We start from the raw sequence: 12,449 nt of genomic DNA on the forward strand, positions 1-12,449 counted from the left end.
AGTGGGGTGCCGTGGGGTGCGTGCAGGGCCAGACACATGAGTCCACTCTTACACATGTGAGTTCTCGACACCAGCAGGCTCTCTGTGGTCCTGTTTGGCCTTGTTCACCTGTGATGCAGGTAAATGATATCACATCCCGTGACTTACATGCATGAGTAAAATGAAATAAGATGATGGTGCTAAGTGTTTAAGTAACACATGTCACAGTAACAGTCATATTTCACCAAATGATCTCATTGCCACCACGTGCCCGTACACACAAACGCCTGCTCTGGGTCGCTGCCCTCTCTGTGGGTCCCCAACCCCAGAGCTCCTTATAGAGTCGGAGCTCATGCAAATAGGGCCCCTCTGCTGATAAAAGCCAGCCCAGCCCCGAGCCTGCAGCTCTGGGACAGGAGCCCAGCCCTGCGATTCCCAGGTGTCCCCATTCCGGGATCAGGTCTGAACACGCACGACGCACCATGGCGTTTGGGCTCAGCTGGATTTTCCTCGTCGCTGTTTTACGAGGTGACTGATGGGGAACAAGGGACACTGAGTACGTGAGTGGGTGTGAGTGAGGAACACGGACATATGACATTTTCCTGACCCTGACGTGTCTGTGTTCACAGGTGTCCAGTGTGATGTGCAGCTCGTGGAGTCTGGGGGAGATGTGGTGCTGCCCGGGGGGTCTCTGCGACTCTCCTGTGCGGCCTCTGGATTCACCTTCAGTAGCTACAGCATGAGCTGGGTCCGTCAGGCTCCGGGGAAGGGGCTGGAGTGGGTCTCATCCATTAGTAGTAGTGGTGGTAGCACATACTACGCTGCCTCCGTGAAGGGCCGATTCACCATCTCCAGAGACAACGCCAAGAACACGCTGTATCTGCAAATGAGCAGCCTGAAGCCTGAGGACACGGCCGTGTATTACTGTGCGAGAGACACAGTGAGGGGACTTCAGTGTGAGCCCAGTCACAAACCTTCTGAGGGAGACAGGAGGGCAGCTCAGGACACCAGGGGGCGCTCAGGGTACACACAGCACAGCACACACAGACCAGCCCAGCAGCAGGTGCAGAGGGAGCTGGGGAAGGGGTTTCCTGTTGGGAGCAGCAATTTCCTCTCAAATCTCTCAGCTGCCTCCCAGGAGAATTACTGCTTCTTCTTTGTGGCTCTAATTTTCCACATTCCCCCACACACAAGAAATGAAGAAATAACCTGTCTATAGATGACGTATCAGCAGGGCCTGGGACCTTTCCTGCAGCAGTTTTCAATGTGTCCTTTCTGATTTCATGACAGAGAGACCACCTCCTACCCATCACCTGCTTCCATGTCCATGTGCACCTTCTTCGGTGCTTGTTCCAGCAGCACCCACATCTCAGAAACACAGTCTGTCTCATGTGCTCAAGCTGCCATCACAAACACCAATGAATGGGCCGCTTAAATGACAGAAATTTATTGCCTCTCACTGAGAGACAGGAAGTCAAGATCAGTGTGCAGAGACTTTGATTCCTGGAGAGAAACCTTCCCCGTGGGAGACAGCTGACTGCAATCTCATGTGCTGGATAAAATGAGCAATATCACTCTTTCTATTCATTTTCTTATACAGACAAAGATATAAACTTAACCTTGCTTAACCCTATTACTTCCTAAGAATCCTTCTCCCATACAGTACATTGCGTGTTACGGCTTCAACAAATGAATGGTGAGACATACATTTCACACACAGTAAGCTCCCAAGTTTAATTATTTGTGAGCAGGTTCACTGACCAGAAGGATATTCATCACATTCCTGGTTATGTCGGCACAGGCAGAGGTTCCTAACAGCAGCGCTTATGATACATCCTCACGCAGAGACCAGTGCCTCTCAGACGTGATCGTGGACCTCGTGTCCTACCGCATCCTGGAAGCCAGGACTCCTGCATTCCCTCCTGCCTACTCCCAGCTCCCCCTGGGACAGAGAGCTCTCATGGGTTAGTCTGTGTTTCAGGAGTGACAATTCCTGGAACTGATGTGAGGTGGCACATGTATCTTTTGAGTCCAGCCTAGGGGACCGATGCCCTTTCAAAATGTGACCTCACCTGAGGTCCAACAGGTCCCTTGCCTGTTGTGCTCTCCATATTGCAGCTTCCTGGGAGAGACTTGACATTGTTCAGTGATTTCACGTCCAGTGATGTCTGTCCAGGTGCCACTTACACATAGTGAGATTAAATGCCTACATCTAGTACAGGTCAAGGTGACCTCTGAGCATACATCTGGTGTGTGCATCTAATTCACTGAATAGTGGAAGTAGACTGTGCATTTAGCCACATGGTGTGTATCTGCAGGATTTCTAAGAAGTGTCCTTCATTACAGTAACCTAAAGAACTTAAATGATCTAGGAAGTCCCCAAGAGATTCTGAACTCAGTGAACTGCTGCCATGGTCAGTGCATCTGTCATCCCCAGGGAAGGGGCTCCCTGGTGGTTCGGAAAGCCCTTGATTAGGATCTCCCTGCACAGAAATTGGGGGTGAGCCAGGCCAATTCACTATATTAAGAGGAGAAGCCAAAAGCATGTGGTGTTCCTGAGGGAGCATCCTGAAGTCAGGGCACAGATATTTAATACTTTCCTAGAAACCCTGTGAGGTCATGCCCTCTGAGCCCAGACAGGACTCTCTCATGCAGGATAGGTGATGGGCTGCAGGGGGTGCTCAGGAGACACCCAGCAAAGATTTCACACCCAGAATAGGTACAGAGGGCATGGGGTTTGGGGCTTCCTCTTTCCACAGATCACCTAAATTTCAAATTAGACAGAGACGGCAGAAGCAAAAATAGACATTCCATTCTGTCAGGACCATTTGCCAATCTCGAGAAGGTAATGAGAACCACACACCAAGGGGAGGTCTGGGGCTTCTAGACATCTGAATTGTGAGGAGCTGGTGGCAGGGTGTGTTTTACTAGGTGTGATATTTAAGAGACACCCTGACGCAGGAATACGAGGTGTGACATCAGAGCCCAGATGCATCTAGTCTCCCAGTGACACTCAAGGAGCACGCACAGTGAGGAGACGTCCTGTTGGACTCGATCCTCAGAGGGAAAAGCTCTGTCTGCACAGAGATCAGGCCCCTGACAGGGACACATATGCACAACAAGCATTTGTACCTGGGACTTCATGTGCTCATTGACCACGGTTTCCGTGTCATCAACTTCTCTCAGGTGGGGCCAACTCTTCAGCTCTGAATACTCTGCCTCATGAATATGCAAATGAGCCAAGGCACACTAGGTTAAGTAGGGACAGCACCCACCATCACACCTCCCCCCACAGAGGCCCTGACAGCACCACCCTCAGCATGGACTGGAGCTGGAGCGTCCTCCTCCTGGTGGCAGTGGCCACAGGTAAGGGGATCCCCAGCCCTGAGCTGACGAGGGCACCAGGGCCAGTCAGGGCTCTGCACCCACTGCTGTCTCCTCTCCACAGGTGTCCACGCCCAGGTCCAGCTGCTGCAGTCTGGGGCTGAGGTGAGGAAGCCTGGGGCCTCCGTGAAGGTCTCCTGCAAGGCTTCCGGATACACCTTCACCGACTACTATATGCACTGGGTGCAACAGGCACCAGGACAAGGGCTTGAGTGGATGGGACGCGTTAACCCTAATGATGGTAGCACAAGCTACGCACAGAAATTTAAGGGCCGAGTCATCATCACCGCAGACAAATCCACCAGCACAGCCTACATGGAGCTGAGCAGTCTGAGGCCTGAGGACACGGCCACATATTACTGTGCGAGAGACACAGTGTGACGACCCACATCCTGAGAGTGACAGAAACCCTGAGAGAGAGGGCAGTTGAGTGGGGCTGAGGAAGGAAGGGAACAATTATTCCCCTGAAGTTCTCACACAGAGTCAGGTACCAGAGATGGAGAAGATCTCAGATGCTCATCTGTCATTCAGGGAAAGGTGTCACGAGTCCAGGTGTCCTGCAGGAAGATGCAGGGTCACCATTTCCTGACAGGTCCTTATCATTTGTCACTGCTTCTGCAGAGGGCACAGTTGCACCTCCCTGGTCTCTGGATGAGGGGAGTTAGTTCAGGCATCGTCTGGGATTACGTGTTGGTGTCAGATTCAGGGTTGGGACTGCAGATCCCCCAGCCATTCCTCCCACGTTCCCCTGTTTCTGAAAAGGGAATGATGCTTCAACTTAGGTAAGTATAAAGACTGAAGGGTGAACTCCTACTGCCCACTCTGAGCTGAGGTCCAGCACCAGGCCCATAACCTTCTGGGAGAACTATCCCGACTCCTGGTAGCAAATTCATGGTGACGGGTGAGCCAGGTTCTAGTACAGTCTCCCTCAGTTCTCTCCTGCAGGGCTGAGCTCCTGAAGAGGCTCCTCCCCCGACCACAGCCTGCAGTGTCCCTGTTCCTGGGGCAGGACTGCTGTGCTCAAACACGGGGAGCAGCGCAGGGAGACTCTTGATGACGTGGGACTCAGGCCCAGCCTGTGTGACTTCCTTGTCCCTGCTCAATCACAGTACCACACACTCGGGGTACAGTCAACACACATTGACTCCTCACAGTCTGGAGGTCAGAGCAGGAAGTCAGTCTCCCTGAACAGACATCAAGGTGCTGACAGGACCACACATGTCTTGGTGCTTGGCGGGGGGCCTGTAGTCTGAACATGTGTGCTCCCCAAATTTACATGTTGAATTAGTAACCTCACAGAGGACAGTGTTAGGAGGTGGGGTCTCTGAGAGGTGCTGGGTGATGAGTCTTCATGAATGGGACCAGACTCTTTCTAAATGAGGCCCCAGAGACCATGTGTGCCCCTTCTCCCATGTGAGGACAGAGGGAGAATTGCCAGATACAAACTCCAATGAGGGCTCTCATTAGTGGTGACCATGCTGGACCTTGACCTTGCATTGCCACCTCCAGAACCGTGGTAAATACAGCGATGTTGCTGATATAATACCCAGGATTCATATTCTTCCATAGCAGCCTGAGCAAACTCAGACATTGGTCTGCTTCTGTGTTTCCTGGTTCAGGAGCCGCTTTCCTTACATCCCGTTCTCCATGCCCACAGCCTGGAGGAAGTCACCTCACATCACGGTCACATTGCTTCCTTATCTCCTGGAGTCTAATCTCCTCTGCCTCGCTCTGGCGTGAACACTTGTGGCTGTATTAGGAGTGTCTCAGATTAAACAGGAAGCCATTTACCTCAAGACGTCTAATCGTCCTGGAATGGCAACGTGCCTTTCCCCTGGAACAGTCACAGCTTCTGAGCACAGAGCTACTGAAACAGCCTTCCGTATACTCACATCCATCCCACAGGCCAGTTCCACTAAGCACATCCCAACATCCCCCACAGCTGACTCATTAAAGCATGACCTGAATCCCCAAATACCGAAGAGCATCATGTCCAATGTCCCGAGTGTAATCTCTAACTCAGGTGTCAGTGAGGATTTGGGTGGATGCATCCTGAGCAGAATCCCCTCCACTTGCAGAGCTGTGGTCCTAGAAGACCAGTTACCTCATTCTAAAATGCACTGCAGGGCAGGCACATGGTCACAGTCCAGACCCCTCCCTTCCTAAGAGAGGAAATGAAGTTAGAGAGAAATCACCAGCTGAAGATGATTCTAAGCGCATCTGAGAGAACTCCATTGGGTCTTAAGACCTGGGGATGAGCTGCTGTGGCTCAGAGCCAACCTCTGGGCTGTTGCTGTGCCCTCCGATCCACCTTCCTGGGTCCTGAGGAGCCACTGATGGAAGAGGAGCCAGCTCATCACCTGTGTCCTGCCAGGAGACGATTGAGGCTTGATGCCTCCTTTCACTTTGTTCTGTCTCCGTGACTTGAAAAAATGTCTTCCAACAATTGCTAAATTTGAAAGGAAGGTTTTAGTTAAGACACTTGCGATTTAAGTATCGCCACAGCAGAGAGTCAGGGGTGCTGCTGGGTTCAGCAGAGGCAGCTGGGGACTTGCGGCCCAGGGGTAGATGGTGGGGTCAGTTGACAGAGGAAACTAAAGGGGACACGGTTTGCACAGGAGGGTCCATATGCCTATACCGGAGGGACGCACCACTGCATGCTGGGTAAGGGGAGGGGCTGGGCTAGTCTCAGTTTCTCTGTGGGACTTTGAAGAAAAAGTGATAGCACGGGACACCAGGGGTCAGGAGAGGGGCATCAGGGGAGATGAGGAGTGCAGAGAGTGGGGCCTGCAGCAGGGGGTCAGGGCCTGCAGGAGATCAAGGTCTGCAGGGGGCACACAAATGCCATGGACTCAGGGGGCACACAAATGCCTGTGACTGGACTCAGCCCCTGCATCTCGTGCAGATGGAGACTCGGGGCTGGTTTTCCTGTTTGATCTGTTGCTTACCCTCCTTGCAGGAGTATCCAGGAACCTTCATACATTTATTATTCTCTGCTTTCCCCTAACGCTTCTGAATAAAAAATGTTGGTGTTCTCATTTTATATTTTTTTGACAATGAGAGTCACATTAATCGCCTGCGTAAGACGTAGAGGTTATTCACCAAGGCAGAAATGACGCTGCTAGATTCCACCATGTCAGAGTCTGGAGAAAACTCAAACCTACTGCAGATGTTTTCAGGCCCCAGTGCAAATCCGACCCTGAGAGCAGGCAAAGGGAGAGCTGGCGGGTGACGTTCTCAAGTTGCTCTGCAATGGGAGGAGGGTCCAGCACGTGGTCCCTCCAAAGTGCAACTCCGAGGACGTCCAAGTCCTTCATCAATGGGCCTCCCCATGTCCCTTCTGTTCGCAGTCCCAGCTGGAAGGCCAGACACATGAGTTCACTCTTACACACGTGAGTTCTCGACACCACCAAGCTCACTGTGATACTGTGTGACTTTGTTTACCTGTGATGCAGGTAAATGATATCACGTCATATGACTTATGTGCATGAATAAAAAGAAATAAGATGATGGTGCTAAGTGTTTAAGTAACACATGTCACAATAAAAGTCATATTTACCAAATGATCTCATTGCCACCATGTGCCCGAACACACAAACGCCTGATCTGGGTCTCTGCCCTCTCTGTGGGTCCCCAACCCCAGAGCTCCTTATACAGTCAGAGCTCATGCAAATAGGGCCCCTCTGCTGATAAAAGCCAGCGCAGCCCCGAGCCTGCAGCTCTGGGACAGGAGCCCAGCCCCGCGATTCCCAGGTGTCCCCATTCCGGGATCAGGTCTGAACACGCACGGCGCACCATGGCGTTTGGGCTCAGCTGGGTTTTCCTCGTCGCTGTTTTACGAGGTGACTGATGGGGAACAAGGGACACTGAGTACGTGAGTGGGTCTGAGTGAGGAACACGGGTATGTGACCGTTTCCTGACCACGACGTGTCTGTGTTCGCAGGTGTCCAGTGTGAGGTGCAGCTGGTGGAGTCTGGGGGAGACGTGGTGCGGCCCGGGGGGTCTCTGCGACTCTCCTGTGCAGCCTCTGGATTCACCTTCAGTAGCTACTGGCATGTACTGGGTCCGCCAGGCTCCGGGGAAGGGGCTGGAGTGGGTCTCATCCATTAATAGTGATGGCAGCAGCACATACTACGCTGCCTCCGTGAAGGGCCGATTCACCATCTCCAGAGACAACGCCAAGAACACGCTGTATCTGCAAATGAGCAGCCTGAAGGCTGAGGACACGGCCGTGTATTACTGTACGACAGACACAGTGAGGGGACTTCAGTGTGAGCCCAGTCACAAACCTCCCTGAGGGAGACAGGAGGGGTGCTCAGGACACCAGGGGGCGCTCAGGGTACACACAGCACAGCACACACAGACCAGCCCAGCAGCAGGTGCAGAGGGAGCTGGGGAAGGGGCTTCCTGTTGGGAGCAGCGATTTCCTCTCAAATCTCTCAGCTGCCTCCCAGGAGAATTACTGCTGTTTCTTTGTGGCTCTAATTTTCCACATTCTCACTGCAGACGAGAAATGAAGAAGTAACCTGTCTGTAGACGGCGTATCAGCAGTGCCTGGGGACCTTTCCTGCAGCAGCTTTCAATGTGTCCTTTCTGATTTCTTGACAGAGAGACCACCTGTGGGCTTTGTGTCCTGAGGCTGGGAACTGTTTCCACACAGAGAGACACAGCACAGTGCAGGGACCTGTGTGCTGAGCTCAGGCTCTGCCCCCCACAGACACACGCTGTCCCCACGTGGGCCTCCCTTCAGACAGGACACATGACCCACATGGGAGGACCTGTCCCCCAGGACTCTGTCCCACAGGGTCCCTGTCCTGCCTGCAGCACGTTAACCTCTTGCTCCTCATTTTCTCGGGTGAATGATAAACACCCTTCATCACCTGCTGTCACCTGCTGTCCTAGTTCCACTAAATCTGTTTAGTCATTGTGTCCCCCGTGCTGCAGTCTCCCTCACTCTCAAGCCCTCCCCATGTACCAGTCACAGCAAAGAGGATAATAATTTCAACATGGTCCCCTCCTATGATTCTGCACTGGGCCCTGCACTGCACAGTCTGCTGTTGTGTCTTCAGACCCCATCACGTCGTTGCTGTAAATCCTCCCACATCCAGGAACGCTCCCAGTGGGAGGGTAGCTGCAGCTGGTGTGACCAGAGTGGTGAGGGTTCAGGTGAGGGACCCCACGTGTTTGGACTTCTCTCTGGTTCCTGGTCAGTTAGAGGAAGGAGCACTTGAGCTCCCCACAGACGTGGTCTCCTCTTTACTCTGAAGAGCATTTCTCTGCCCATGGAAGAGGAATTCACACCCTTGACCCTCTTGTCTATAAATCCCCCACCCACCCCTCAGGGATACAGCCCCACATCTGGTATGGAAGCCTCGGACTGAGCTGAAACTCAGAGAGGAATTGAAAAACGTCGAGGGAGGAAGTGGGTGCTCGTACCTGGTGTGCTCAGAAATCTGAATGAGGAAATCCTGAGGGTACGACCATGTGTCCCAGGCCTGTCCCCATGGTTCACAGTAGAGGATAAAGAATGAAATGCTTTTGCCATATGACATGGGGACAGAGAGGACAAGCTGCTGCAGTTCAGAATGCAAAAGGGCATCAGGTTCTTGGACGGCCACGTCCAGACTGAGCGAGTGGTGACACATGAAACAAAACCTTTCAGATTTGACTGAGTAGTGCTCAGTCACTGCTGATACATGACTGAGATCACCTCCTGCATTGAGGGTGACAGTGAAGATGAGGACCTCAAGGCGCTGGTTGATTCCGGTCCTGGCGAAAGCTCTGTGCTGGCTGCAGGTGACCACGTTCGTACTGAGTCCTTCGGTGATGGAGAGAACTCCCTGCCCTTTCCACAACGCTCCAGTCCTAGTGGGGCGGGACCTCCACACTGTGACCTCACTTAACCTTTCCTGCCTCCTCCAAGCCCGATTCTAAATCAGTCATTGCGAATGCAGACTCCAGCTTATGAATTTTTGAGAAACCCAATTCAGACCATTATATTCTACCTGTGGACCTCCAAGTTCACGTGTTTCTCTCAAGCAAAATACAGTGACTCTAACCCAACAGCCCCCAGTGTCTTGCTCATTATGGCACCGACTCTAAAGTCTACTGTCCAAACTCTCATCTAAATGCCATCTCATCAGTTATTGGTGGAACTTTGTGAATGGTTCAACCTTTGGCGAATGTCCTCTCCAGCTGTGAACCTGTGAAATCTGACAGTTACGTGCTCCCAAAATGTGACGGTGCGGCAGGCACGGGTAAGAGAATCCCGCTCTGAAAGGGACAGAGAGGAACAGGGGAAGGAGTGACGGGCCCACAGCTGTCAAAACCCGGCACCTTCCCCAGGCCGTTCTCCCCTTTTCCTCAACCTGGTTCATCCTCACGCGATGCAGGTCCCCGTCCTGCTCTGTGCACGCCAAGAAATCTGAACGCTCATTCATTCTGCGCCACCTGCTCATCCCCTTTCTTTCTAAATGACTGTGTTTCTGCAGGAACAATCACATCTCTTCCCCGGGCTGATTCTGCGATGGCTGCGGTACCCACTCGCCACGCCCGCCATGTTTTTACCGATCATTTTTCTGCACCTCCTTTCCTGCCCTTGACACAGGAAGCTCCATACTTCTGGCCGCATGGACGGGCTGGGCAACTTTCCCGTCTCCAAGCTCTGATTAGCGCTCGATTGACGCTTCCATCTTGGACCATTCGCTCCTCTCACTTTTCCTCAAAGCCTCAGGAGGAGCCAACCACGCCTGCCCTTTGCTTAGAAATCTGCACAGCTAAATTCCCATTTTCACTGCTCGTAGCTCTACCTTCCACGTCACCTTAGAAACCAGGCCAGCCCAGCTCTCTGACACTTGGTGACAACATCACCTTTTCTCCAGATCCACTGACCTGTTCTCATTTCCATTGACACTGCACCAGAATAGTTCTCAATGACCACACTCCAACCACCGCTGTCCTCGTGACTGTGTGCGCATTCTCTCAGAGTGTGGGAGCTTCCTCCATGGCTCTGCCTGAGTTACACACAATCACCTGTAAAACCCCTCTCAGCAAGCTCGGAATTTTTTACCAGGCATCTAAAAGTCTCCCACCTCCTACCCATCACCTAGATCCATGTCCACTTACATCTTCTTGGGTGCTCGTTCAAGCAGCACCCACGTCTCAGAAACACAGTCTGTCTCATGTGCTCAAGGTGCCATCAAACGACCAATGACTGGGCGGCTTAAATGACAGAAATTATTGTCTCGAATTGTGCGGACAGGAAGTCGAGGTCACTGTGTAGAGACATTGATTCCTGAAGACAAGGCTTCCCAGTGGGAGACAGCTGACTTCTCACTGGAATCTCATGTGCTGGAGAAAATGAGCGATATTGCTCTTTCTATTCATTTTCTTATACAGACAAAGATTTACATTTAACCTTGCTTAGCCCGATTACTTCCTAAGAATCTTTCTCCCATACAGTACATCGTGTGTTACGGCTTCAACAAATGAATGGTGGATGTACATTTCAGACGTAGCAAGCTCCCAGGTTTCACTACCTGTGAGCAGGTTCACTGACCAGAAGGATGTTCATCACATTCCTGGTTATGTCGGCACAGGCACAGAATCCTGACAGCAGCACTTACGAGACGTCCTCACGCAGAGACCAGTGCCTCTCAGATGGGATCTTGGACCTCGTTTCCCAGCGCATCCTGGAAGCCAGGACTCCTGCGTCTCCTCCTGCCTGCTCTGCAGCTCCCCCTGGGACAGAGCACTCTCAGGGGTTGGCTCGTGTTTCAGGAGTGACAGTTCCTTGTCCTGGTGTAAGGTGGCACGTGCTCCTTTTGAGTCCAGCCAGGGGGACAGGCGTCTTTTCAAAATGTGACCTCACCTGAAGTCCAACAGGTCTCTTCCTCATTGTGCTCTCCAGATTCAAGCTTCCTGGGAGAGACTTAACAATGTTCAGTGATTTCCTGTCCAGTGATGTCTGTCCAGGTGCCACTTACTCATCGTGAGATTAGATCCCTACATCTAATAACAGGTCAAAGGTCACCTCTGAGCATACATTTCTTGTATGCATCTAATTCACTGAATAATGGAAGTAGAGTGTGCATTGACCATATGGTGTGTATCTGCAGGGTTTCTCAGAAGTGTCCTTCATTAGAGGAACCTAAAGAACATAAATGATCCAGCAAGTCCCCAAGAGATTCTGGACTCAGAGGAGTGCCGTCTGTGTCATGCATGAACTAGATAAATGTACTGGACTTCCTGAGAATCATCATTGTCAATGTCATCATCATCATTGTGTTAATCAATCAATCAATATCAACCTGTTTATTGTATCATCGTGAACACAGATGAACTCTTCCAGAAATTACGCCCACACACACTTCTCCCACAAACCTGGGCACATGGAACCCCTCTTCTGGGGTACTGCAGAATCTCGTGATACCAGGCTTGACACCACCAGCATGTAGAACCCTTCCCTGGAGACTGTGGAGGGCGGGTCACAAAAAAGGTGGAGGGAAAAAGGAAGACAACAGACTGGAGGTGTAAGGTGCAGACTTCTGACTTTGTTCTCTGCATCTTATGTGACCAAGAAGGACCGGATCCCTACTTACTTAGAGGCCTTCTAAGTTGTAATTACATTAAATCAGATTTTATCATTGTCACCCATACACACACACACACACACACACACACACATGAGTTGCAGTGTATATATTAATAAATTGGTAGAGAATGTATTTTATGATAAAACATACTGGTTCACAAACATGTCAGGTTATTTTATCCTAAAGAGATATTTTATACTATTTGTGTTTTTAAATATCTTTTTTTAACTTTATTAAAAAATTGTATCTTCATCACTATTCTGTGTATTATATTCCCTATAGTTATCAAGCTTTTAATTTTTTAAAAACATTTTACTAAATTTATTGAGATGACATTGGTTAATAAGATTAAACAGGTGTCAGGTGTACCAGTCTATAGTGCATCATCTGAGTGTCACACGGTGTGCTCATCACCCAAGGTCTCGTCTCCCCTCACGACCGTGTCCTAGACATCCTTTACCCTTCTCTGCGACTCCAACATGCTTTCCCTCT

The 12,449-nt window shown here is 51.1% G+C and overlaps 1 pseudogene and 2 gene segments (V, D, J or C); all 3 read left to right on the top strand.

The window, feature by feature from the left end:
• Positions 1–388: 388 nt before the first annotated feature.
• LOC120589461 (immunoglobulin heavy variable 3-23-like) lies at positions 389–1,948 on the top strand. The segment is given in 3 exon segments: positions 389–507; positions 609–926; positions 1,731–1,948. Coding segments are annotated over 3 exon segments (582 nt in total).
• A 1,307-nt stretch (positions 1,949–3,255) lies between these two features.
• LOC120589458 (immunoglobulin heavy variable 1-46-like) lies at positions 3,256–3,744 on the top strand. The segment is given in 2 exon segments: positions 3,256–3,345; positions 3,428–3,744. Coding segments are annotated over 2 exon segments (363 nt in total).
• Positions 3,745–7,106: 3,362 nt separating this feature from the next.
• Positions 7,107–7,609, top strand: LOC120589459 (immunoglobulin heavy variable 3-74-like; annotated as a pseudogene). The gene is made up of 2 exons (XR_005649493.1): positions 7,107–7,205; positions 7,307–7,609. The product of XR_005649493.1 is annotated as an immunoglobulin heavy variable 3-74-like (transcript).
• Positions 7,610–12,449: the final 4,840 nt, after the last annotated feature.

This window comes from Pteropus medius, unplaced genomic scaffold (genome assembly GCF_902729225.1).
Source record: "Pteropus medius unplaced genomic scaffold, Ma_sr-lr_union100, whole genome shotgun sequence".
Classification (NCBI taxonomy): domain Eukaryota; kingdom Metazoa; phylum Chordata; class Mammalia; order Chiroptera; family Pteropodidae; genus Pteropus; species Pteropus medius.